The following is a 26,385-nucleotide window of genomic DNA, read 5'->3' as shown; positions in this document are numbered from 1 at the left end:
ACAACTTTTATGTTAACTCCTCCCCACTTCCACATCTGCAAAAGATAAAAGTGGGGTTAGCAAAATAAATCATGTATATCTACCACATAGAGGACAATGGAGCTGTTAAAAACAAGATAGATGTGTATTTAACAGTCTGCAGAGATGCCTGTGATTCAATTAAAAAGGCAAGTTGCAGGGGCACCTGGGTGACTCAGTTAGTTAAACCTCCGACTCTTGGTTTCGGCTCAGGTCATGATCTCCGTTGTGAGTTCGAGCCCCATGTTGGGCTCTGCGCTGGCAGTGTGGAGAGAGAGACACTCAACCAACTGAGCCACCCAGGAGCCCCCCTCCCAATTCTTGTTTTAAAAATTCTTGAATGCACACAGAAGCTTCCCCTAAAGAGAAAGGTCTACAAGGATTCACATTAAACCATTGGATGTGCTCATCCTTAGGCAGGAGAACTGAGAAAGGGAAGAACTTTCATGAGTTTATTTCTGGTTTGCTTCTATTGAGAGGCAGTGGCATTCAGTGGTTAAAGCTTGGGCTGGTTAGATTTTATTTATTTATTTATTTTTAATTTTTTTTTTAAATTTTTTAACACTTTATTTATTTTTGAGACAGGGAGAGACAGAGCATGAACAGGGGAGGGTCAGAGAGAGGGAGACACAGAATCTGAAACAGGCTCCAGGCTCTGAGCTGGCAGCACAGAGCCCGACGCGGGGCTCGAACTCACGGACCGTGAGATCATGACCTGAGCCGAAGTCGGCCGCTTAACTGACTGAGCCACCCAGGCGCCCCTGGGCTGGTTAGATTTTAATCCAAGCTCTGCTATTGACCACCTGTGTGATCTTGGGCAAGTTACTCAACCTCTCTGGCCTCAGTTTCCTCATCTATAAAATGGGGATAATAACAGTACCTACTCCCAAGCATGTTATGGTGATTAAACATTATATATATATACACACACACACACACACACACACACACACAAATATAATTATATAACACGTATAAGATGGTAAGAGCTGTACCTGTCACATACTAAGTGCTACATATTTTACTAAAAAACACGGTCTTTACAGTGAACATATATTCATGTATTAATGTAAAATTCCAACCAACCAGCCCAACCCTAATAAACAATATAAAATGGTACATATGGAGGGGGATGTGATAATAATAAAAAGCTCCCTAGGCAATTCTGATATTCAGCCAAGCTTGCAAACTACTGACTCAGGGGCCAAAGACACTGGTAAACCAGTTGGAGTGTGGTTGAGTCCCAGCTGGGGAATGCAGGAGAATTCTGGAAGCGGAAAAAGACCATAAAAGACAAGAAAATAGCAAGTCAGGCAGCCCCGGTGGGAAGCTCTGGCTGAGGCCGACTCCACAAAGAGAGGGCAGGGTGTGGGCCTGGCACCTTGTTCTGGCTTGTAGACGAAGAGCCCACAAGCAGCTATCTTTTCTCTCTGCCTGAAGCTACAACAAGATGAGACTCGTTATAAAAAGGCAGCCAGCCTTAAGCAAGATGCCCAGCACAGTAGCATAGCACTCCAATCCTGCCCTCTTAGTGACCAGCCAGCAGTCCACCTCCTTATAGCTCCAGGGACATGAAGGCACTTGTCACACACAGGACAGTTAGAGCCTCAAGGCCGAGGAGCTGGGACCAAAGTAACTTGCCTCAGACCACATAGTTTGGGATAAGAAACCAAGCTGAGAACCCCCATCTTCCCCTGCCTGTGCCCAGATGCACACCACCAGGTCTGTCCCCACCACTGGGTTTGACAAGACTCTGAAGAACTGAATGGACGTGGGCTGGCGGCGGGGGCGGGAGATTTGTGGGGACAATGTAGAATATGCTAGGTTTGCCAAATTTACGGTGGGGGGGGAAGGGCGTCATCTCAGAAAAATACATAGGCAGTCTTGGACACAATGAATTCCAGGGGAACAAGGACTTCCTAAAACTAACATGAGACCCTGAAGTCAGAACTCTAGGCAAGATCAACCTACTTCTAGCCACCACATAGGTTTAAGGTTTCTTGGTAAGAGAGATGGAACACTGAACTAATCTTATGTGCTCTTAAGCAAAAGTTAGGGTCCTGAGATTGAGAGGGAAGAGGAAACCTTGGGATTGTGCCTCCTTGGCCTGATCTCCTCATCCAGCTCTTGAGATGCCTGGGGGTCCCAGTGGAGAACAGATCTCTCCTCCCTGGAGTTCTGTTTAGCCTAGAGAGGCTCTCATGAAGGGAAAGCAGCCACCAACTTGCCCACCTCCTGGCTGTGGGGCCCTGGCTCTGAGCACTCTCCTCGGATGTCAGACAACAGAGTCAGAGTTCTGAGTTCAAAGATGGGTAAGGGGAGAAAGGAAGGTGTCTGTTTGGCTTTATTTCCAGGATAAGGCATTTTGGTTTACTGAGAGCATACATAGCAGGATGCCAGCACCCCAGACCCACTACCATAGCCTGGAGGGGATTCTGTCAGCTTGAGGAATTTGCAGACCACTGATGCTCTAGTGACCCAGAATTGCAAGGGTGCCCAGATTTGGCTGGGGGAGGGGGAGGGAGGCAGAGTATATCAAGTTCCTCCACTCAGAGCATGGTGGGGGTGGCGGGGAGGTGGGGGTGGCGGAGAGGTGGGGGTGGCGGGGAGGTGGCGGTGGCGGGGAGGGTAGGGGTGGGGTGAAGAGAGGCAGAAGATAACCAGCCAGAAGGCAGATTCTCTCTGAGAACTGTCAGAGACAGTGCTTGCTATCAGGCCTGGTATCTGAACCTGCCCTGTCCTCCCACATCCTAGAAGAGGCCAGGGGTCCTGGAAGAAATACCCCCGCCCCCCAACCCCAGCTCCTGGTGATTAACAAGAGGCCTGTGGAGGGAAAAGGAATTCAAATCCCATGGGTCAGAAGTTAACTATTTCTCATCTTCCTTTAGCATGCCTGGGGTCAGAGGACTCCCAACCTCTTCCCCTCTCTCACACTCAGGGAGAGGGAGCTGGGTTCAAATCCTACCTCCACAATTCACTAGCTGGGGGACCTCGGATAGGTTACAAAGTTACAAGCCTTGGTTTCCTGTCCAGCTAAATGGGGCCAATTTCACCCCTCCCCCAGTGGGGCTTTTAGGAGGATTTAAAGGGCTTATTACATAAAGTACATAGTGTAGTCTCTGGAACTCAGTAAGCTCTCAGTAAATGGTATTTAGGTTGTGATTTTTTTTTGGTTGTTTTGTTTTGAGCCCTTCCTTGCGGGTAGCCTGCTGCCTGGCAATGACAGGTAACTAAATGACATGAGGGGGGAAATTTGACTGAGACTTATAACATCCCGAGGTCTGAGAAAAGCCGGGAAGGGGAGTCAGGAATGGATGCTGGAGGTGGGGCCCAGCATCCTGGTTCCAAAGGAGACTTCAGCGACTCTGGCTTCCATGAAGGCATAATTGGGACTTCAGCCACATGTGCCTTTCCCAAACACCTTGCTGCTTCCCTGATGGGGTGGGTGACAGTCTAAAGTGGACTGGGCCCTGCCTACTTCTTTTATTTACCTCTCCCCACCTTACACTCCATGGTCCAGCCAGACTAACTGTAGTTAAGTTCCTGGCCCCCATGCTGTTCCCTTGCCAGGAACACTCCCTGCTACCTCTCATACCCCAACTCCCCTGCAGAATTCTTCCTCAGCCTTCAGTGTGGACATCACTTCTTTCAGGTCCCCCCAAGAACATGTCAGCAGCCTTTCTTATCTGACTCCATATTTTTTCTCCCTCACTTCCTGCTGGATCATATGTATATACAACATGTGATATATATATATATATATATATATATATATATATATATATATATATATACACACATATATATATGTATATATATATATATACACATATATATATGTATATATATATATATATACACACATATATACAACTTATTTTGTCTATCTTTCTCCACTAGCAGGTAAATGGCCCCCAAAGCCTGGGTTTTGTGCATGTTTTCCTCATTAATAGAACCCCAGCACTTAGAACAGCAGTATCTGGCACTTAGTAGGTGCTCAATAAATACTTGTTGTAGGTCAGATTCAAAGTTAAAACTGCCTGGTGGCTGATCTGCTTCCTCCTCTAACTGCGGAGCTCATGATGTTAATGAGCTATGGGTCTTTGTCATCTCTGAACATCTACTAACATTCGTTGGCTGAATGACCACTCAGCTGGGCCTTGGGTCTCAGACACTTCACTGCCTCCCTAATGAGGCAGGAGCTAGATTTAACCACCTCATCCATGTGAGGAACCTGTTGCCCACTTATACACTGTCCAGGATAAACATCATCCAGGAAGCCCTCACCTAAAAAACCCAGGGCCATTTCCAGATTCCCTTTATATTTGGGGGGACAATAACAGGCATTGGCTTAAGGACAAATAAAGGGAAGGATTTCTCCCTCAACACAAAGGATGTGACCAAAGACATAATAAGATTTGCTGTCTCTTAGCATAGTGCTAAGGGAGAATCAAAAATCCAGCAAGGGTGGGGCACCTAGGTGGCTCAGTTGGTTAAGCATCCAACTCCTGGTTTCGGCTCAGGTCATGATCTCACAGTTTGTGGGTTCGAGCCCCGCATCGGGCTCCGTGCTGACGGTGCGAGGCCTGGAGCCTGCTTCAGATTCTGTCTCCCTCTTTCTTTGCCCTTCCCTCACTCATGCTCTGTCTCTCTCTCTCTCTCTCCCTCCCTCCCTCTCAAAAATAAAAGCTGACTTCTCAGTACAACAGCCACAGTACTGAGATGCTCAGGTAATCCTCAGTTAGCCCAGCAATTATGCTCGCAGGTATGTACCTAACAGATAATGTACAGAGACTGTCCACGGAGACTGGAACGATAATATTCACAGCAGCACCAGTCATAATGGCCAAAACCCATAAACTCCTCAAATACCCATCGACAGTAAACGTGTCAATTGTCACATAATGGAATACTACAGGACAGTGAGAATCACCTACAACTACCTCCAGAACTATGGAAGCATCTCACAAAATGTGCGATACCCAAGAGGATATTCTGTACAGTTCTTTTACATAAAATTCAAATACAGGCAAGTTAACCTGTGGTATTAGAAGTCAAGATAGTGGTTTTCTTGCTGGGAAGGGTAGAGAACAGGAAGGGGCATCTGAGGTGCTGGCAATGCTGTTTCTTGATCTTGGTATGTGGGTGTTTTAAATCTGTGACACTCATTGAGCTGTACACTTAGCATTTGGGCACTTTCCTCCATTTATGTTATTCTTCAATAACAGTGATTCTCTGAATGGAGACAGTTCAGCCTCAGAACCAAAGCCTCAACTGATTTGGACAGGGGAGGTCCTTCTCTCCCTCCTGCTCCTCCATCATCCTCCAAATGCTTCGCAGAACTATAGTTTCCAGCCTTAGAAACCCACTGCTTAATGTAAGCAATGCCTTCCTCATCACACAGCAGGTTGGTGAGGGCACCCTGCACTGGGTAACCTAGGAACAGAGTGCCATGTGAGGAAGTGGGAAGGGAGATTAGAGGTTTGGGACCTGCTCCCCAAGCACAAGCTAACAGTGATGTGCAACAGGCTTTAGCAACCTACCCCAGTCTGCTGCTGAGCCAGGAAGGCAGCCAGCCAGGCTCAAAGCCCGATTTCCCAAATAATTCATTCCTGAGGCAGATTTATTTGGCCCTGTGAAATCCCACTGGATTTAAAATCCTGGCCTTACTGCTGACTGCCCCCGTGACCTCACACCAAGTTGCTTACCCTCTTTTACAACAAAAGGGAGTTACCACCACCTGCTTTGCAAGACAATCGTAAGCATAAAAAATATTGGACTATAAGCTCCCCAAGGGCAGGAGCTTAGTTTTGTTAATTGCTTTAGCCTTAGTTCTAGAATCCTGCCTGATACATGCAGATGCTAAATATACGTTTACTGAAAGAACAAAATGTAAAAAAAGAGAGGACATGGCCCAGGCTGGAGGCCCCAAAACAAAAGGCAATTTTTACACAAGTTCAAATAGCCAAACCATCTTGAAGTGAATTCATGCTCAGTCAGATTAATTACTGAACTTTGAAGTTTCCTACCGAAGCTAATGAGGGTTAGCTTTAATCTTACTCAAACACTGACTAAGGGTGAGTTGAACCTGCTGAGGGGCCGTAATGAAGTACTGGGTTTCTTTTACTGTAATTAAGCTGCCTCTCTCAACTGTTTGCCATTAATGATGTATAGACCACAGTTAGGTCAATCACTTTTAATCACTGTACTAATACCATGCAAATTCCTTCCTCCCACCTCTTCTTTGTCTTAGCTTCCAGACCACACTTGAAGGCAGCCCCCCAGACTGTGGGGTGGGGGTGGGGAGAACATTCCAACTCTTCCTCCAGATTAACCTCTTGCTCTTAGTCTAGGCACCCAAGCCCCATCACTAGGACACTTAGAGAGTGTATCAAAGCCAGTTTCCCTACAGGAATGTTTCTGGGAAACCTTACGATAAGAATGAACAAATGATTAATTGCTCTTAGGACAGGGGGTGGTAACTGGTGTCTTTAGGATCTGGCGCTCCAACATTCTACTTCATTTCATCCACTTCCCACTTTCTGGTAGTAAAAAGTGCCACTGAACTCAGGAGTCAGAAACTTCCATTCAAGTCACTGTAGTAATGACTTTCGTGAAGCCACAACCACTCAGGTTTCATTTGTAAAATAGTCAGACCTTCAGCAGATTGTCATGATTCACACGAACACCTACTGGGCATCCTGTGAAGTATCAGGTCCTGGGAATAAACCTAAAGGTACAAGTGATGTTTGTGACCCTCACGGAAGCTCACGAGCTGTTCAGCCTAGCAAACTGAATCCATTAAGCTGTTCCTGTTTCTCCACCTTTAAAACCTCCAGCAGGGCTGGGCTACAGGTTTTCTGAAGTACCAACTCTGAGATTAAGAGCTCAAGCTGTTTAATAGTTACCTTACCAGCTTTGAGAGAATGTCAGGAGCACAAAGCAAGCTCAGAGTTGTGGAAGTGCTTTGAAGAGCAAAGTGCACATGCAAACAAGGTATTAATTATATCAGATAATTTCTCTGAGCTCGACTTCATAGACACCTGTGATATTCATAACCCAGGGCGAACAACAGAGGCAATTGTTCCTTAGCAATAAGGAAACTTGTCTGCTTGGCCAAACTTGAGAGTTTGTATGTACCCTCAGGATAACCCTTTCAACGTGGCTGGATCTATCCTGTGCACAGAGGACAAAGAGCCTGAGGTGGAGGTGGGGAGGTAGAAAGATGTCAGCAACCGAGGACTAAGAAGAGAAATGCCAGTATTTTCTGTTGAGGTGTCTCAATTAGTTGAGACCAATTGGACTGGGAAACTTGCTTTTACTTAAAAAAGAAGGCAACAGTCTATTTCACAGGAAAACCACTCTAAGAACCAGTCATATTGCAGGGAGGGAGGCTCAAGGTTAGCCAAGCACATTAACCCCCCCCTTTTTTTTTTATAACCCAGGTGTGCTCCTGGCATGAACCCACCATTTTCACAACCATAAACCAGACATCCAAGAAAGCAGAATTTTCTCAAAAGGTTTAAAATGCCTGACGTCACTGGGAAGCATTCACCAGCCAACCGGACCATGAAATCGAAAACCTGATCACCGCTTCCCCTCGACAACCTCAAGCTTAGTGAAGTGACAGTTAATCTGATATTTCTTGCTTCAGTAAGAAAGATAAGGCACAGTCAACACTCAAAAGCCACGAGATTGTAGCCAGAGAACTTGACAATGAGGGGGAGTACAGATCTGGCAGAGGTCTGGTTAGCAATAAAGCTTCCTCAGGGAGCCGGAATTGGATTTGGGGCCCTGCCCAAGGTAACATTTTTACAGGTTGGCTGAGTTGCAGTTTGTTAGCCAGTCAGTAATAAACCCATGTGCAAGAATTTAAAGTTTATGAGGCATGGCCTCTTAATGCCTCTGCTTGGCTCCCTACAGCCAAGAGTTTAAGGAGCCTGGCCTAGCCTGGGTGTTAATTGTTTTGTCAATCTGCAGGGTTATTCGGGGGGGAAAAGAAAAAAAAAAAAAGGCCCCCACAAACTCCAGACCCCAGTCCCCTTTTGGAGAAACAAAGGAGAGCCATCTGTCCCCTAGGCACTGACACCCCAACATTCAAACTGTGGAATTTGTATGTGGGGTGAGGGGTATGCTGACGAGGGCATTAGATTAATGCTAGGTGGCAACAGTTTTTAGTTGTTTTGAAAGCCAGGTAAACTGTAGGTCCTCTCCCTGGGAAAATGCATACACAAATTCTTAAACAATCTCACAGGTTAGGGATTCTCTGGAACCCCACCCAAGGATCCTGGGTAATAGCTCTTTTTAAGAACTTGGGTTTGATCCCTGGAGAAACCCCCACTGTCCTGGATGGAGGGAAAGGGGCCCCATCAGCCAGTAGCTGCAGGGGTTTCCTAACACCAAAGTGACTCCCCACTCTCCAGTTTTTGAACTTGGGGGGGGGGGTGGGGGTGGGGGTGGGGAGAGGGAGACACAAGTAAACTGGGTGATCAAAAACATGCTTTGATCACCCAACCACCGCCCCCTCAGCTCAAGACCTTCCAGCTTGGGACCCCCCCCCCCAATTCCCCCAAGTACCCTAGCATTCCAGTCTCAACACGGGGGTGGGGTGGGGCGGGGGTGTCCCCAAGTGCGTGATGGCCCCAGCCCAGGTGTGCCAAGCCCAGTTTCCAGGAAGGCTGCGGGGGCTCAGGCCCTCCGGGAAGGGCAGGGTTAAGAGTGCATTCCAGAAGGCGGGGAAGAAGGGGGGCGGAGGAGGGGAGCGCGAAGAAGAGAAACAGACCCGGTCTGTCTGTCGGGAGACACAAAGCACGGTACACAAAGGGGGCCCGAGAGGGGCGAAGGGGGCTGCCCGGGGCACGGCTCATCCCCACACCTGCGCGGGGGTTGGGGGAGGAATGTGGACCGCGCATTCCTTTGCTGGGGCCAGTGAGGGAGAGCTTCCCACGTCCAGGCTGGGTGAGGAGCGCAGGCGCCTCGCACCCCGAAGCAGGTCAAGGTAAGCCGCCGCAGAGGGGCAAAGAGGGGTTGGACGTCAGAGGGCGCTATGCTCTCCATCCTCCTCGGTCCGCCATCCACCCGCGCGTTAGCCCCCGAGAGCCTTACTGCGCCTTCTCCATACCTGAGGCGGAGCCGGCGACGCCAGAAGTCCCCCGTCCCGGCCTGGACACCCCTCGCGCGGATCACACCGCGGCGGACCACGTGCGACCCCCCGCCCTGCGGTTCCACGGGGCTACCTCCCGGAGGGTCCTACCTCTCCTCGGCGCCTGGCCGGGCTCCAGCTTCGCGCCTCCCGACTCCAAAGTCACTTCAGCTTCCCCGAAGCCCGCCCGGCACGGCTCGGAGGCCACGCGAGGCAGCCAGCAGACCTGCGCCTGAGGGAAGAGGGGGAAAGAGGGAGGCCGGGTCACAGGCATGCCCGGTTTCTGCATACCCATACCGAGATTCTTTACTGGCCTTTCGGGGCCACCTTGACTCCAAAGAGCCCAGCCCCGCACTCTCCCCGACGCCACCACCGCCTGCGGACCCCACGCAGCCAGAACGGCCCGGCCCGGGCTAGGGCAAGACAGTGGAGTACCTGAAGGAGGAGGAGGAGGCGGAGGAGGAGGGACGCGAGAAACCCATTAGGGAGTCCCATGGCTGGAGAGAGAAGAACGAAGCTGCCGCGACGGCGGGCTAGCGCTCGGCTAAGCTTTCCGCTCCCCTTTGCGAGCAGCAGCCCGCGGGAGCGAGCGGGAGGGGGCCAGGTGAGCGCAGGTGGGTGCTGATTGGTCCGGCGCCGCAGGGTCCCGCCCCCTCGCAGGTGGGGCCGCGGCTGGCTTGGTCAAGGCACCGCCGAACGCCCTCCGGTCCTCTTTGATGCCTTCCAGAGATCCCGCGGCTTTTCTGGAGCTCCTCCCGGCAGGCGCGGAGGCCTTGTCTCACAGATTCCGGGTTCGAGGGGAAAAAACAAAAAACGAACCAACAAAAACCCACCCCGTTCCTCAGCCTCCGCAGCACGCGAAGGAAAATGTTTTGTGCCTTGCGGCTACAGTGGAAAAAACAGTGGAGATGCATCTGAACCCGACTGGAAACAGAGGCGCCCCATTCATACTCCCCCGAGGCATTCTGTTATCCAAAGCTTTGATGGAGGCCGGGTGTGTCCGCCCCACACCCGGCTACAGCCCGGGCTGCCCACTGCCTCTTTCTCCACCTCCCACGCCTGCCAGCCCGCTTCGAGGACACAGAGTAAGGTTTAAAACTGGCAGTGAGGTGCAACTTGCGGAAGACTCATTACGTCCACTGCACAGCCGAACAAATGGAGGCTGGAGAGAAGGTCCCAGTTTGGGACAGAGTTCGGAGGCTGTCGTGGGGCCCAACTGGGCAAGGTAGAGGGGTGGTTATTAGCCCCACCATCTCCAGCAATCCCCTTCCCCCATTAAATATAAATAACACTTTCTCAACTTTAGGTAACTTTTATTTTAAGTTTTTTAGTGTTTTTGAGAGAGACACAACGCAAGCGGGGGAGGGGCAGAGAGAGAGGGAGACACAGAATCCAAAGCAGGCTCCAAGCTGTCAGCACAGAGCCCCAGGCGGGGCTGGAACCCACCAGCTGTGAGATCGCGACCTGAGTGGAAGTCAGATGCTTAAGGGACTCAGCCACCCAGGCGTCCCAACTTTAAGTAATATTTAAATAAAAACTTAAAAGAACATAAAGACATTTACCTGTTCCTGAGTGGTTCGGTTGGTTGGGCGTCAGACTTCATTTGGCTCAGGTCTTGGTCTCAGGGTTCGCGGGATTGAGCCTGCTTGGGATTCTCTCCCTCCCTCCCTCTGTCTTGTCCCTTCCCACCCCACCTCAAAATAAAAAATAAAGACTTTTCAAAATGCGGCTGTTTTTATTGATCTGAAATACTGATATAATATAAGTGAAAACTGTTATATGCAAGCAGCCTTCCAGTGAGCCTCCTTTGGCAACCACTCTCCCACCACCCTTCTTCCATCAACCTTCTCGAGAAATGCTGAACCGCCCAGCGGGGCTGGGGTTTAGACCTACTTTAGACCTGAAGTGCTTCCCTCTTCAGGAAACACAAATGGGCCCCAGGCACAGAAACTGTCCTGAGACTCAGTCCCTCCACTCTGCCAGCCTTCTCCCAATCAAGCCGAGTTTCCCCATCTTCCAGTTCCCTGAGGTCTCTCCACCTTCTCTAGATGCCCTGAGAACCCAAGCTGACACCTCCTCGACACTCTCCTTCGTCCTCCCCAGCTCAGATTCAGGGGTTTGAGGAGGGGACTAGAGTCTCTAATTAGAGATTGTTTGGCCCTCAAGGGCTAACCTGGTGGCCTCCCTGGCTTTCCAACTACCAGTCCTGTGGCTATGAGGATGACACTTGCCATGAGACCATGGTAGTCCTCTCTCAAGCTGAGCATCAGCTCTGGGGCCCTACCACCTGTGTTCAAACCCGTGTTCCACCACGATTAGTGCTACAGCCTCGGGCAAGTGAAATACCTCTTTGAGGCTCAAATGGGACTGTGAGCATCAAATGGGACTATTAAGACATCTGCCCTGTAAAGTACTAGGATTAAGTGAGTTAATACATATAAATGAGGATTAAATTAATACGTTTAAAACCAAATCTCGGTACCTGGCACAGAACAAGTGCCCAAATGCTGCCTGGTATTATTGCTTTAGGATCTGGCTCATTTGTCCTCTGCCTCGTGAGTGGTTTCTCTCCTCCTTAGCACCCTCACATTCCCCAAAATAAGAAATGAGAAACACTGCAACCCTTCAATTTCACGGCTGATGGTAGAAGCAAGCAATTGGCATCTGGTGTTAAGGGAGAGCTCCTTTATCTGGCCTGTGGTCCCAGCAGCTGTGGGTTGGGCGTGGACAATGCGCAGGAATAGCCTGAGGCAGCTTGCTGAGCTCCAAGCCGGCCTTGCTTGCCCCGCTCCCCCGCAGGGGTCGCTTCCCGCCCTCCGCAGGGGTCGCTTTCCGTGCAGGAGAGAAAGTTAGATGTCCGTGCTGGGGAGCATGGTGGCAGCGAAGACGCCAGAGGGTACCCCGTGGCTCCACCTATCTTCGCCTCGAAGGTTCCGCTGAGCCGGCCCGGAACCAGATGAAGCCATTAGGTGGACCGTTAAACACAGACGAGCCTCGAGATACAGGCCCTAATTAAGTAAACACCCGGCTAGAGGGCTGTTGAGCGAGCTCATTTCCGCCTCCTTCCAGGGCACTCAGCATTCCGGGAGAGGGCGGGGAGAGGAGAAATGGAGAGTCAGCTCTTCTGCCTGCAACTTGGACCACACTCCTGTCTTCTTTGTGGCTCCCCCTTATTGGTCATTTATTTATTCATTCATTCATTCAACAAATATTTGCTGGTAGCATGCTATGTGCCAAGCACCGGAGATACAATAGTGAACAAAACAGATAACTCTGCATCCTTGGACCTTCCATCCTCAAGTGTGGGGGTGGAGGGAATCAAGGAAAATAACCAAATAAGTAAATGTATGTTAGATAATACATGCTGTGTAGATGAACAAGAACCAAGTGGGAAGTGCCAATTCATGAGACATAAGGTAGGGTTGGAAATTGTACATAAAGTGATCTGGAAGGTGTTTCAGTCAGGGTCCAGCAGAAGACAGACTCCAGGTCAGGTGGTTCAAGTCTTAGTGAAGGGACTAGTGGAATGGGCAGGGTTCAGAGAATCAAGAGGGATGTTGAGGCACCAGGGACCCACAACAGCAGAAAGGCCTTAGAACTTTGAAGCCTGAAGGGCAAAGAGAAGAAATGGTGTCATTGAAAGTTGGGGGTTGGGGAGAGCTGGAGAATGAAGGACCACCCCTCCCAGATGCAGCTGGTGTCCAAGCAGACACAGGCACTGCCCAGAGCAGGGAGGATGTGGGAAAACTCCAACATCTCTCTCCGTTTGCCATTCATCTCCTGGCAGCGCTTCCCATGGACTAAACCCACCCAGAAGCCTGAGGGCAAGAAAGCCCAAGTAGTGGAGTGTCTAGGGGTCATTCTCCCCAGTCACATGGCAGGATGGGGGAAGACAGAAAGAAAATGGATGAGGGGTGGGTGAGCAAGGGGCAAAGTCCAGAGGCCTCAATGAGAAATGGACATTTGAACAATACCTGAAGGAAGTGAAGAAGCAAGTTACACAAGGATTCTGAAGAAAGAGTATGCCAGGCAGAGAAATCTGGGCAAAGGCCCTGAGGCAGTAGTTTACTTGGGACAGAAAAAAAAAAAAAAAAGAGAGAGAGACAGTGGCTGGAGTAGAGTGAGCAAGTAGGAAATGAGTCAGAGTTGGAAGGGTGGGGAATAAATCATAGGCCACTGTCAGAACTTGGGTTTTACTGAGTGGGAAGGAAGGAAGGCACTGGAGACCTTGAGCAGAGGAGTAGTATTGAGACCGCAGAGGATGAGGGGAGAAGCAGGCAGGTCAGCTGGGATCCTACTGCAATCATCCAGGCAAAAACTGAAAAGGCTTGGTTTAGGGTGGACATTGTAGAAGGGATAAGAAATGATCGGATTAGGGGCGCCTGGGTGGCGCAGTCGGTTAAGCGTCCGACTTCAGCCAGGTCACAATCTCGCGGTCCGTGAGTTCGAGCCCCGCGTCAGGCTCTGGGCTGATGGCTCAGAGCCTGGAGCCTGTTTCCGATTCTGTGTCTCCCTCTCTCTCTGCCCCTCCCCCGTTCATGCTCTGTCTCTCTCTCTGTCCCAAAAATAAATAAACGTTGAAAAAAAAAAAATTAAAAAAAAAAAAAAAGAAATGATCGGATTAAAAAACAAAACAAAACAGAAAATAACAAGTGTTGGTGAGGATATGGAAAAATTGGAACGTTTGTGCATTGTTGGTGGGAACGTAAAGTGCTGTAGCCAGTATGGACAACAGTGGAAGACAGCATGACAGTTACTAAAAAAATTAAAAATAGAATTGCCATATGGTCTAGCAATTCCACTTCTAGGTACATACTCACAAGAATTGAGAGCAGGGACTCAATTAGATATTTGAATATCCCTGTTCGGGGCGCCTGGGTGGCTCAGTAGGTTGAGTGTCCGACTGCCGGTCAGGTCATGATCTCACAGTTCGTGAGTTCGAGCCCCGCATCAGGCTCTGTGTTGACGGCTCGGAGCCTGGAGCCTGTTTCAGATTCTGTGTCTCCCTCTCTCTACCCTTTCCCCACTCATACTCAGTCTCTCTCTATCTCTCAAAAATGAATAAACGTCAAAAATTTTTTTTTGAATATCCATGTTCTTTTTTTTTTTTTTTTAATGTTTATTTATTTTTGAGACCGAGAGAGACAGAGCATGAACGGGGGAGGGTCAGAGAGAGGGAGACATAGAATCTGAAACAGGCTTCAGGCTCTGAGCCGTCAGCACAGAGCCCGATGCGGGGCTTGAACTCACGGACTGCAAGATCATGACCTGACCCGAAGTCAGCCCACTTAACCGACTGAGCCACCCAGGCGCCCCTTGAATATCCATGTTCATAGCAGCATTATTTGCAATAGGCAAGAGGCGGGAGTAATCCAAGTGTCCATCCACACATGAATAAATAAACAAGATGTTCAACAGGTACAGAGTTTTAGTTTTGCATGATGAAAAGAGTTCTGTGGATGGATGGTGGTGAGGGTTGCACAACAATGTGAATGTACTTAATGCCACTGAACTGTATGTTACATGAATTCTACCACGATTTTTAAGAAGTTACTTTAAAAGAGTGATTAGGCTCTGAGTATATTTTAAAGATACAGCCAGGACACCTGGCTGGCTCAGTCAGTAGAGCATGGGACTCTTGAGCTCCCGATCATGAAATCCAGCCCCATTTTGGGTGTAGAGATTACTTTAAAAAATTCTTTTTTTTAATAAAGATATTGCCAACAACAAGATTGGCTAAAGGATTGGATATGGCTGTGATAGAAAGAGTAGGTCAAGGATGACCCCAGGGTTTGAGGCCTGAGCAACCAGCAGGATGGCAACACCATTTTTTGAGTTTGGGAAGGTATGTATAGTAGACACGGCGAGGGTACCACTCAGATCCTCCCTGGGATCCCTTTGATGGTTTCTGAGCTCCCCTTTCTTGGTTTCTGTGTGCTGATGCTTCTAGCAGCCTGCACATGTGACCCTCTTCAGAGACCTGCCCATCTGCTACTGGGGTTCCTTTGCTCTTGTAAGGAAGTGCCTAGGAGCTCACTTCCCCAACTCTTAGCCAATAACCAACTGGTGCAGGAATATGGAAGCCCAGGTCCCTTTCCCCCAGCCTGACAAATTCAGAGTAACTTACATCTAGCATTCTTCTGTGGGATCAGGCTGAAGCTACTCTCTGGGGACTTGGTCTGAAATCACACCCCTGTTCAGCTTCTTGCCTCTCCGTCCTCCTTCTTCTTTTTCTTCTTCTCCTCTTCCTCCTCCTCCTGATCCTCCTCCTCTCCTTCTTCTTCTTCTCCTTCATCTCTTTATCCGTCTCCTTCTTCTTCTTCTTCTCCTTCCCCTCCTTCTCCTTCTTTTTTAAATTTATTTTTTTCATAATCTTACACCCAACCTGGGGCTCCAACACACGACCCTGAGATTAACAGTCACATGCTCTTCTGACTGAGCACGCCAGATGCCCCGCTAAGGGCCTTTTTTGTCCTGTTTCTCCCACTCCTTTACCTACTCCTCTTGGGATCCCTTCCTTAGTAAGTCATCCAGGCACATGAATCCATCTCAGGGTGGGCTTCTTGGAATCCCACTGCAGATGGAACAAGTTTGGAATTGGGGGAAGATCAGGGCTTCAAATTGGGGCATGTTTAGAGATGCCGGGTAGTAGCATGTTGAGGAGGCTGTGGTTGGAGACACCAGGTCTGGGGGAGATGTCTTGTCTGGGGATATACATTTCTCATGTTGGGAAAGCATCAGTTCTAGGGGCAGTCTGTAGAAAAAGACCTGCCTGGGTAGAATTCTGGGCCTCTGGGGCCTTCCCATCTCTGACAGAGCATGGCCTTCAGCAGTCAGAATGTCTATACTGTCCGGGACACCCTCCACGTACACAGAGCCAGGAGTCTTTCATTTTTTGCTTTTTCGAAAAGAAGTACACAAAATGAGAGAGAGAGAGAAGAAAAGAACATAAGAAAAGTAAATTTTTCTCTGATTAAAAAAACAAGAATTACACTTTTCCTGAGTTTCTTGTCTGCATTTAAACTCCTGCTAGGGGTACCTGGGTGGCTCAATCTTTTAAGCATGCGACTTGATTTTGGCAGTCATGATCTCATAGTCAGGTCTTGAGATCCAGCCTTGTGTCAGCTCACACTGGGAGTGGAGACTGCTTAAGATTCTCTCTCTCTCTCTCTCTCTCTCTCTCTCTTTCTTTCTCTGTACCTCTGCCCCTCCCCCAAGCATGCTCCCATGTGCTTGCTCTCTCTCGCTCTCTCTCAAAATAAATAAATAATAAACTCATGCTACTTACTGTGGTGTGCAGTCTCTGGCATTGTTACTTTCCTCTGTCTTTCTACCTCACTCTCTAGCACCCCTTTTCTCCCTCATTAGGAGCTCCTTGGGTCAGGGATCAGAATATAACTTCTCCAGATTCCCCCACACCACCCAACCCGGGAAAGGCCTGTGGCATTGAAATTAAGGTTGACAGACACGAGTCTGAACCTTGCCTCTAAAGACGACTGCCTGGGTGACCCGGGGTGAGTTATTTAATCCCTCAAAGCCCTCTGGAGTTAGTAGTTCCTATTTGATGGGTGATGGTGAGAATTATCCCAAACTGAACTCCTGACTTCCCCTACAAACCTGCTCCTCTCACAATCTGTCCATCTCAGTGAAAGGCAATTGCATCCTTCCAGCCTGAGGTGTCTTTCACTCCCTGACTCATCTTGTACTCACTCTGCTGTTCCAGCACTTGCCTCCCTGCGGTTCTCGGAACACACCAGGCGCGGGCCTGCCTGCAGCCTTTGACTTGTGCTTCCCTCTGCTGGATCGCCCTTCCCAAAGACGTCCACCTGCCTCTCTCCCTCACTCCTTCAGGCCTCTGCTCAGATGTTGCTCCTTTGAGATGGCTTCCCTGACCATCATGCATAGAGAGCATTCTCCCATCACCCTCTTTCGCCCTTCACCCTGCTTTATTTTTTCAGAGCATTTATCACACAGTAATTTATTAGTACATACATTAATTTTTTTTTCTTTTCGGAGGCAACACACAGTAATGATTAAGAGCAAGGACTCCAGGGGCGCCTGGGTAGCTTAGTTGGTTACGTGTCTGACTATTTCGGCTCAAGACATGATCTCATGGTTTGTGGAATCGAGCCGTGTCTTGGGCTCTGTGCTGGGGGTAGAAACTACTTAAGATTCTCTCTCTCTCCCTCTGCCCCTCTCCCCTGTGTACTCATTTGCCTGTGTTCTCTCTTCCTCCCTCCCTCTCTCTCTCTCTAAGAAAAGAAAAAGAAAAAGAAAAAAGAGTAAGTGGCAAGAGCCACTGTCTGGCTTTGAATCCTGAATCCAGCTTTTCTGACCTATGGGATTAGGTAGGTGATTCTAACTCCCGTGTGTTCCAGTATTCTCTAGGGGTTCCGGGCTGGCTCAGTTGGTAGAGCGTGAGACCCTTGATCAACTCTCTTGTGCTCCAGCAGTCTCATCTAGAAAATGGGATAAGCATAATAATACCTTCCTCAGAGGTTATGATTTACTATTTGTAAAGCACTTTAGAACATTATAAACATAAGTGCTTGTTAAATTGTATTTATTGTCACTCTCCCCTCATTGAGTGTATCCTCTGTGAAAGATAGGTAATTTTTTAAGTTTATTTATTTATTTTGGGAGAGAGGTGGGGGAGGGGGGAGAGAGAGAGCTGGAGAGGCCAGAGAGAGAGAGAGGGAGAGAGAATCCCGAGCAAGCTCCACGTTGTCAGTGCAGAGCCTGATGTCAGGCCTGAACTCATGAACCATGAGATCGTGACCTGAACCAAAACCAAGAGATGAATGAAGGTTTAACCGACTGAGCCACCCAGATGCCCGTGAAAAGTATTTTTGTCTGCTGTTCACTGTTGTACATTCAGTGCCTAGAACAGCCTAGCATAAAATACTCAAGTATTTATTGAATGGATGAAATCAACAAGATCTTCCTGATGAGAGATCCAATGAGCTAATACAGAGATAAATGTTTTGCAAAGTGTCATACAAATAAAACAAGTCATAATAAAATGAACTACTATTTCCTGAACACGCACTGGACACAGACTCTGTACTAATTACTTTTATGCATGAACTCATTCGAATCCTCACAACTTGACATAGTAGTTCATATTATTCTCTTTTCACAGACAAGGAAACTGGGCTTAAGTCCCTTGCCCAAGACCACACAGCTAAGGCACAGGCAGAGCCACAGTGCAACCCAGTTCTGCCTCACTCCAGCATTCATTGCCTGAACCAGTTGTCAAGCTGCTATCCATCAGTATTTGCTGGAAGAATGACTTTGTGAAGCAGGTCTTTGGTATATTAGGAAGAATTCCACAATATCCAATCCTTTCTCTTAAAAACCTCTTAAAATAAACATATTTGCCCCTGGTTCAAGGTTAAATTCTGGGTCCTCCAAGAAACATTTAGAAAGAGCTTTCCTGCCCATTTTTGGTAGCAAAAATTCCCAGATCTCCACTCCCACACAGCACATTTATGGGGATGTGTCCCAAAGACAAGCGGGTATTTTGTAGTCTTTTCTAGGAAGTAGCCTTAAAACTGGGTGAGGTCCTATTTCCTGTCCCTCCCCTCCACTGCCCAGTGCTCTGAACAAACGATTCCATAGTCTTACTTCTTTATATTTGTTCTTGATTTTTCTGAGACCTTCCTTTTTGTCTGGCAATGTCACTGGCCAACTCCTTCCATCTATCACTTCTGAATCCTTTAAGGTGCTGAGACAGCTGATCCCCAGCAAGAAACTTGATCCATATGCCTTCCCTTTCCTTGAATCTTGGGAGGGGCTGTGCTGCCTTCAGCACTGGTGAAGTTTTGCCAAGGTCTGAGCTGTCAGTTTCCAGAGATCAGAGGCCAAGCATTTATGTATGTGTGTACACTGAGCACACAGAATCAATTAATCGATAAGCACTCACAAAGCCCTGAAGACTTGTGGTTGGCCAAGGTCTAGAGACTTTGAGAAGTGTATGGCCAAAAAGGGCCTTAAAGAAAATAATAACAATAAAATAATAATAATAATCTATCCTCAAAGCCATTCTTCATCCTTCCTCTAAGAGGCAGGTGACCTGCAATTTAGGTTTCCCAGGCTCCCTTGAGAGATAACTTCCTGCTGGGGTCGGACAGTGGGAAGCACTAGAGGGAGACTAGAGGGTGGGACAATGGAAAGGCCAGGGTATTTCTTCTCCTACAGCAGTGTCTTGGCAAAGGCTGTGTCTTGTCTACAGCTCCAGCTCCTGCTGTGGTTCCAGGTTCTGCCAGACTCTGGGCTCCAGTAACACCACCGTTTCCCTCTCTTCTTCCTGCTCAGTGGTGGATGATTTCTTGCTGCCTAATCTGTAGGTCACATCACTGTCCTCTATTTGACTTCTCAGCCTCTCCATCACTTCTGTATTAAGTTCCCTTTGCTTTAAAGACTCACAGTGTTTTTTGCCTTCCCTATTGGAACTTGACTGATGGAAGAGTTAAAACTGACACAGTGCTGGGGCACCTGGGTAGCTCAGTCAGTTGGGCATTTGACTCAGATCATGATCTCGAGGTTTGTGAGTTCAAGCTCCGCATGGAGCTCTCTGCTGTCAGCACAGGGCCCACTTCAGATCCTCTATCCCCCTCTTTCTCTGCCCCTCCTGCACTCATGCTCGCACGCTGTCTCTCTCTCTCTCTCTCTCAAAAATAATAAACATAAAAAAAAGAAAACTTACAAATACGTGCCAGTGTTCTAAGTGTATTATGTAAGATAACTTTCTCAATTCTACCATCTGAGGAATGATTACAGTCTACAGATCACATTTACATCACAAAACTGAGGCACAAAGAGTTTGATCTACCCTAGTAACATCCCAAATCTGGATGCATATCAAAAATTTGCTCAGGAAGCAAATTAAAAATAGAGGAGATGATGGATGCCATCCTATACCTACTGAATCAGACTCGTTGGTCCATGGGGCCCAGGAATCTGGATATTTAAAAGATCCCCAGGTGATTCAGATGCTGCTAACCCAGCAGGCCTCCATGAACAGGTATTCAGGAAACCCTGACCTTGTTCTGGTGATGAAGACACCTAGATCCAGATCAGGAAGGTGGCCTGCCCCAGCTGCACAGCAAGCTCTCTGGCAGACAAAAACACCGCCAAGGGCAGCAGTTTCTGCTATCTTCACTGCCTTCTCCTTCAAGGTCACACGGCTGGTTCTGATGTTTGGACTTGCTTTCCCTAGGAGGCATCTGAAGCCACTTCTTATAAGAACTGTTTTGGAAAATTCAGTGTATAAACAGACATGTACGCAGGATTTCTGACTGGCTGATCAGCGTTTGGGAAAGAAAAAAGGAGGCACTTTAACCCACATAATCTCTTATTTTCAGTCCTTTCTGAATAATTTCAGGGAGTTAGTTAATCCTGCATTCTACCTTCCCTATTCTGACCGAGACTCTGGTTGGGTGAAGAATATATACTTTTTAACAGGAGCCCATGGTGATCAGACAATTTGGAAAAGATGATCAAAATCCAAAAAGCCCACAATCTAAATGGACTTCATAATAACCAACCCCATAAAGGCTGGACTTTTGTCTCCTCTCCGCACACCATTACTATATTCCCAGCACCAACAGCAGTGCCTGGCACTTAGCAGGTGCTTAATAAATATTTGTTGAATGAAATAATAATAGTAATACTTTTTCTTGAATTTTGAAAATATTTTTGGTACAGTTATTCCCTGATCCCCACGATGGACAGGAGAGATATCAGAGTCTTCATTTTACAGATGAAACTGAGTTCAGAGAGACTGGGTGCCCTACCAGGTCACACAGCTAATGAGAAGTGTTAGAAGCTCTCTCTATGAAATTCTCCCTCCCAGCCAGTGGTGATGAGGAGAAACACAAGTGGGAAGATGCACATATGAATGAAGAATAAACTGTCAGAATACAGTTCAAATAACTTGACAAGGGAAGAAATTCTAGCCTTTCACCAGAGGAGGAGATTGGGGGCTCAAAAATTCCAGAGGATATACAAATCTCTCTCTCTCTCTCTCTCTCTCTCTCTCTCTGAGCTCACAACTTTCCTTAGTCATTAGTTCAGGCAGCCCTTGCTTGCCTGCTTTATTGGTAATAGTAACTCCCCCTTTGTCCATATCATCAAATGCTAAATGCTTTGTGCATCTTATTCTACCATCTCTCTCCTGGACGACTGCAGTAGCCTTCCTTAATTCCCCTCCTACCTGTTTTCCCCACTCATGTCAGACTGATCACTTAAAACTGCCTAAATCAGGGTGCCTGGGGGGCTCAGTAGGTTGAATTTCTGACTTTTGATTTTGGCTCAGGTCATGATCTCATGGTTTGTGAGTTTGAGCTCCGCATCGGGCTCTGCGCTGACCGCATGGAGCCCGCTTGGGATTCTCTCTCTCTCTCTCTCTCTCTCTCTCTCTCTCCCTCTCTCTCTCTCTGCCCTCCCCTGCTTGCACTCTCTCTCTTTCTCAAAACAAAGAAACGTTTTAAAATAAAACTTCCTAAATGAATAAACAAATAAAACATAAAACATAAACAAACAAACAAACAAACTGATCACTTTATCTGATAAAAATTCCTAAAGGCCTCTGCACTATGCTCTGTCAAGGTTCTGCCTGGTCTAGTCCCCACCTACCTCTCCATTTATTACATTCAAGAAATACTTATTGAGGGCCTACCATGTGTCAGGTGCTATTTGGGGCATTGAGGATGCAGCAGGAAATCAAATAAACAAGGTCCTTTCAAGGAGTTTATAAGAAAAAAAGTAGAGAAGTTAACAAACAAGATGATTAGAGACTACTGAAAGTGCTAAGGTGGAGATAAAGTAACAAGAAAATCTCTAGGGAAGCCAATTTATTGACAGAATGGTCAGGGCAGATGCTCTGAGGAAGCAACACTGAAGCTAAGACCTGAAGGCTGAGAAGGAGTCAGTCATGGAAAAGTTGGGAGAAAGTATTCCAGGCAGAAGGAACAGGCATGTGCCAAGGTCCTGAGGTAAGCAACTTCTACAAACCAGGAACAAAGAAGTCAGTGTGGCCGAAGCAGAATGAAGCAGAGGGACAGATGAGGTAACAGCAGAGAAACAGGTGTGCGCCAGATCATATAGGGCTCTGTAGCCACAGGGAGTAGTCTTTTATTCCAGAATAAAAGAAAATCACTGAAAAATTTTAAGCAGAGGAGGAATATTGCCTGATTTATATTTTGTAACAATCCTTCCGGCTACTGTGGGCTCCTCCGGGGCAGGAGGAATGAATGAAGGACAAGAGAGAAGGCTGGTGCTGCGTCCAGATAAGAGATGATGAGCTTGCCTGGGGCCACAAGACAAGATGAAGTAGAGTGGTCAGATTCCTGATAGAGCTTTGGGGTGAAATTGACAAGACTTGATGATAGATTGATTTTGAGGATGAAGGAAAAGAGGAGATGGTGCTATTTATGGAGACAAAATCAAGTGCAGGAGGAATCAAGTTACATCTGGATTGTGAAGTTGGAGCTAGCCAGATGCAGATGTCAAGTTCACCACGGGCTATGGGCAGGGTTGGATATACCAACATGGGTATCTCCGAACAGTCAGCACTTAAATGCATTGGATTAGCCCTGTTGCCCTCTGACGTTTGAAGACTGGGCAGGGAAGGAGCAACTAAGAGAGGTAAAAGGAAAACCAACCATAAGATTGAAGTCCACAAATGAAAGGGTTTCAGAAAAGAGGAAGTGATCAGTTGGGTCAAAGTTGCTGGGAGCTTGAAAGATGTGGTCAGAGATATGTCCATTGAATTTGGCTGCTCGAGTTTGTTGGGAGCATAGTTTTAGCAAGAAATCAACCCAGTAACAATACTGGCTTAGACAGAAGAGTAAATTAGAGGTGAGGAAAAATGTATGGAGAATTCTTTTCAAGTTTCCTTCAACAGAGAATGTAGCTGCAGGTGTGTATGTGCAGCCAAGTGACAGTTTGTTTTTCTAGCTCAAATTTACTAGAACCATGTTCTCCAAACTTCAGTCATTGACGAATAGTCTTTGGGGGTGCCTGGGTGTCTCAGTCACTTGAGCCTCTGACTTGATTTTGGCTCAGGTTACCATCCCAGGGTCATGAATTCAAGCTCCACATCGGGCTCCACACTCAGCGTCGATTCTCTCTCTCTCTCCCTCTGCCCCTCTCCCCCGACTCATGCTCGCTCTCTTTCTAAAATTAAAAAAAAAAAAATTAAAAAATTAAAAATTGTTAAAAAAAAAAGAAAAGGAATCATTTTTGTTTTTGCCCCATCCATATCCCAGGGGTACTCTATATGTAAAATTAGTATTAAAATCAACTCACTTTTAATTTAAATTTGCTGGAAATATTTACTTTAAAAAAAAAAGCAACATTACTCCATCAAATGGGAAACCAACACCACTTGCCATAAATAGCGAATCAGTTCAATAAAAATAAAACAATGTCACTAGGTTCCAGCTGGAGATTATTGCCTGCTGGGGGCCGAGCCTAGAATCAGCTCTGTTTAAAAAGGGAAATCACTAAGTGTTAGATGTTGAAGACATACGGACATCAAAGTGAAACTTTCTCCTTCAAGGACTGAAAGAGAATTAAAAGGAATTTTGGAGGGGTGGGGGGTGGCCTATGTGATTCAAAACCACCTAATAGTAGGCCTATACTCTGAGAAATACTTCTTAGAACATTTTATTTTATTGAGAAATAACTTACACTTAGTTGAGTGTGCAAATCTTAAATGTGAAGCTTGAATAATTTTTACAAATGTATATACCAGTGTAACCAGCACCCAGCTCAAGCTCTACAATTTCCCAGCAAGCAGGCCAGTGCCAACTTCGAAACATAACAGACAAGGTGTGTATCTTCACGGGATTTACAGTTTGCTCCCCATGATATCACTAGCACCTAGCACAGTGCTAGTACATACTAGGGGCTCTCTTTCTTCCTTTTTGGCTTATCTATGTTTTTTTTTTTTTTTTTTTTTTTTCCTATTAGTTTTCTACAGAGAGCGTGTGTTATTTGTGAGTTAAATACCAGTCTTATCCAGGACACCTGCCTGGCTCATTTGGTTGAGTGTGCAACTCTTGATCTTGGGGTTGTAACTTCGAGCCTGATGTTGGGTGCAGAGATTACTTAAAAATAATATCCTAAAAGAACAAAAACAACCAGTCTTATCCAAACTCCAATTTTCCAGAGTGTCTAATCGAGAACTTATCAAGGAAAACCAAAAAGAACAACATCAGGATCTCCCTCTGGATATAAAACCCTGGACTGCGAAGAGAGAAGTGTCCAAACAGCAGAATCCAGGAGCAGGTCTCCTGATTCCAAGCCTCTCCCTCACCTACTAATCTGTATTTTATAGCCCTCTGCAGCGGTCTTTGTTCTCACACCCTCACACACAGTAGTTAAGGACACCAGAACCCATTTGTCTGCCCTCCTCATTAAAACAGGGACAGCAAGACAAAACATCACCAACAAGTCTTTAAAAATTTAAAGAGCCTGATAAAGTCCTTCATTTGGCATCTGCCACGGAAGGAAATCGCCTCTGGCGTGTGTGTCTGTTGTGTTCCCCCTTTCCCAGACATCTTTTGTACAAACACCCCTCCCTAAGGTTTACCTGCAGCTGATTGTAGGAGGGTGTCAGGACCCCTTGCAGTGGAGGATGGGGAAAGCCCTTATTTTCAGACAGTGAAGCTAATGAGTTGATACTCTTCAAGCACGTTGAGGATCAAAGCGTGAGATCTGAAACTTCGGCAATAATACAGCCACCTGCGGGCATGGGTGGGCCCAAGCTGGGGGGCCCTGGAGAGCAGTACCAGGTGCCGTGCACACTGGCTGAGCCTGCCTGTGACAAGACAGGTGTCAGGGCTGACTGGAGAAGGCCAGGTCCCCAAGCTGCATGCAGGAAGAAAGAATTCAGAACAATTGTAATTAAATTAGTTACAGGAATTTGGGGAGTTGGAGAGGGGTGGAAGTAAAGGACAAGGAAGAAAAAAAACATTCCCACCAAACCAAATGAACAAATGTTAGAGTTTTAGCTTTAGTTTGCTTCCAAAATGATGCAACCAATGTCCTTTGTGTCCAAAATGTGCAACCAGAATATCATGATTAAGGTAAAAATACTTGATTTCTACTTAGAAATTCATTCCCATCTTTACCTCCAAAGATGCAAACACTCTGAAATGGTTTATGTGCTTGTCCCTGAATCTAAAAAATAGTTTTACATAATTGTAATAGCCCGACAACTTACTTTTCCCAATAAGTCACATATTTGTAAGAATTGTCCAAGCTGATATACATGAATTTACTCCTTTATCACCTCCAGCACATACATGGACCACATTTTATTGGTGGCCATGTAATACCAATAGCCAACACTTAATAGCATTCCTCTCTCCCAGAAACGTTTCCAAGTCCTCTCTGCATATTAACCCCTTTAATTCTCACAAGGACCTAAGAGGGCATAGACATAAATCAAATTTCTCATCATCACACAGCTGGTAAGTTGTCAGGGTATGATTTGGGGCCCAAGTCTGGAGCCAAAATTAGGCTCTTAACCACTACATCATCCAGCCAGCACTTGGGTTGCTTCCCAAGTTTTGATCTTTCAGGCAAGTTGTCACAGTATTGTATCAATTAGCTATTGCTGGGTAACAAACCATCCCCAAAATGTAGTGGCTTAAAACAATAATAGTTTGCTATTTCTCATGATTCTGGGGGATGACAAGATTCTTCTGATCTCACCTGGACTCACTTAGTGGCTGCAGTTAACTGAAACAAGCTGCGGTTAACTGGCAGCTTGACTGATTGGCTTATGGTGGCCTCAGTGACATGTCTGGAGCCTCAGCTGGGATTTCTGGCTGTCTCTTTCCAGCTGGACTTCTTCAGAAAATGGTGGCAATGTTCTAAGAGAGTGACAGCAGAAGCTGCAAGGTCTCAGCAATATTGGTTTAGGAAAGTCACAGGGGTGCCTGGGTGGCTCAGTCAGCTGAGCGCCCACCTTCAGCTCAGGTCATGATCTCACTGTTCCCAAGTTCGGGCCCCTCATCAGGCTTTGTGCTGACAGCTCAAAGCCTGGAGCTTGTTTCAGATTCTCTCTCTCTCTCTCTCTCTCTCTCTCTGCCCCTCCTCTGCTTGCACTCTGTTTCTCTCTCTCAAAAATAAATAAACATTAAAAGAAGAAAGAAAGGAAGGAAGGAAGAAAGAAAGAAAGGAAGAAAGAAAGAGAAAGAGAAAGAAAG

The 26,385-nt window shown here is 47.1% G+C and overlaps 1 protein-coding gene and 1 long non-coding RNA gene across 4 annotated transcripts in view; both read right to left on the bottom strand.

Moving 5' to 3' along the window:
- CDH3 (cadherin 3) overlaps positions 1 to 23,228 on the bottom strand; it is a 59,913-nt gene extending 36,685 nt beyond the window's left edge. Inside the window, exons 1-2 of one of the 3 annotated variants that reach the window (XM_045443297.1) lie at positions 23,134 to 23,228; positions 9,272 to 9,392 (exon numbers count right to left, since the gene is read on the bottom strand). In XM_045443297.1, coding sequence (XP_045299253.1) covers positions 9,272 to 9,392; positions 23,134 to 23,142 — 130 coding nt within the window. In that variant the 5' untranslated portion in view covers positions 23,143 to 23,228. Of the gene's footprint in view, positions 1 to 9,271; positions 9,511 to 9,595; positions 10,534 to 23,133 lie in introns of those variants that run through there. The other 2 variants (XM_045443296.1, XM_045443295.1) reach the window with 2 other exon arrangements.
- A 66-nt stretch (positions 23,229 to 23,294) lies between these two features.
- On the bottom strand, positions 23,295 to 26,179 carry LOC123579358. The gene is made up of 3 exons (XR_006702726.1): positions 25,889 to 26,179; positions 24,762 to 25,039; positions 23,295 to 23,341 (listed from the first exon to the last, which is right to left on the bottom strand). It is a non-coding gene; the product is annotated as an uncharacterized LOC123579358 (long non-coding RNA).
- Between the last annotated feature and the right edge of the window lie 206 nt (positions 26,180 to 26,385).

Source organism: Leopardus geoffroyi, chromosome E2 (genome assembly GCF_018350155.1).
Source record: "Leopardus geoffroyi isolate Oge1 chromosome E2, O.geoffroyi_Oge1_pat1.0, whole genome shotgun sequence".
Lineage (NCBI taxonomy): Eukaryota > Metazoa > Chordata > Mammalia > Carnivora > Felidae > Leopardus > Leopardus geoffroyi.
This window is presented reverse-complemented; position numbering and strand designations above follow the sequence as displayed.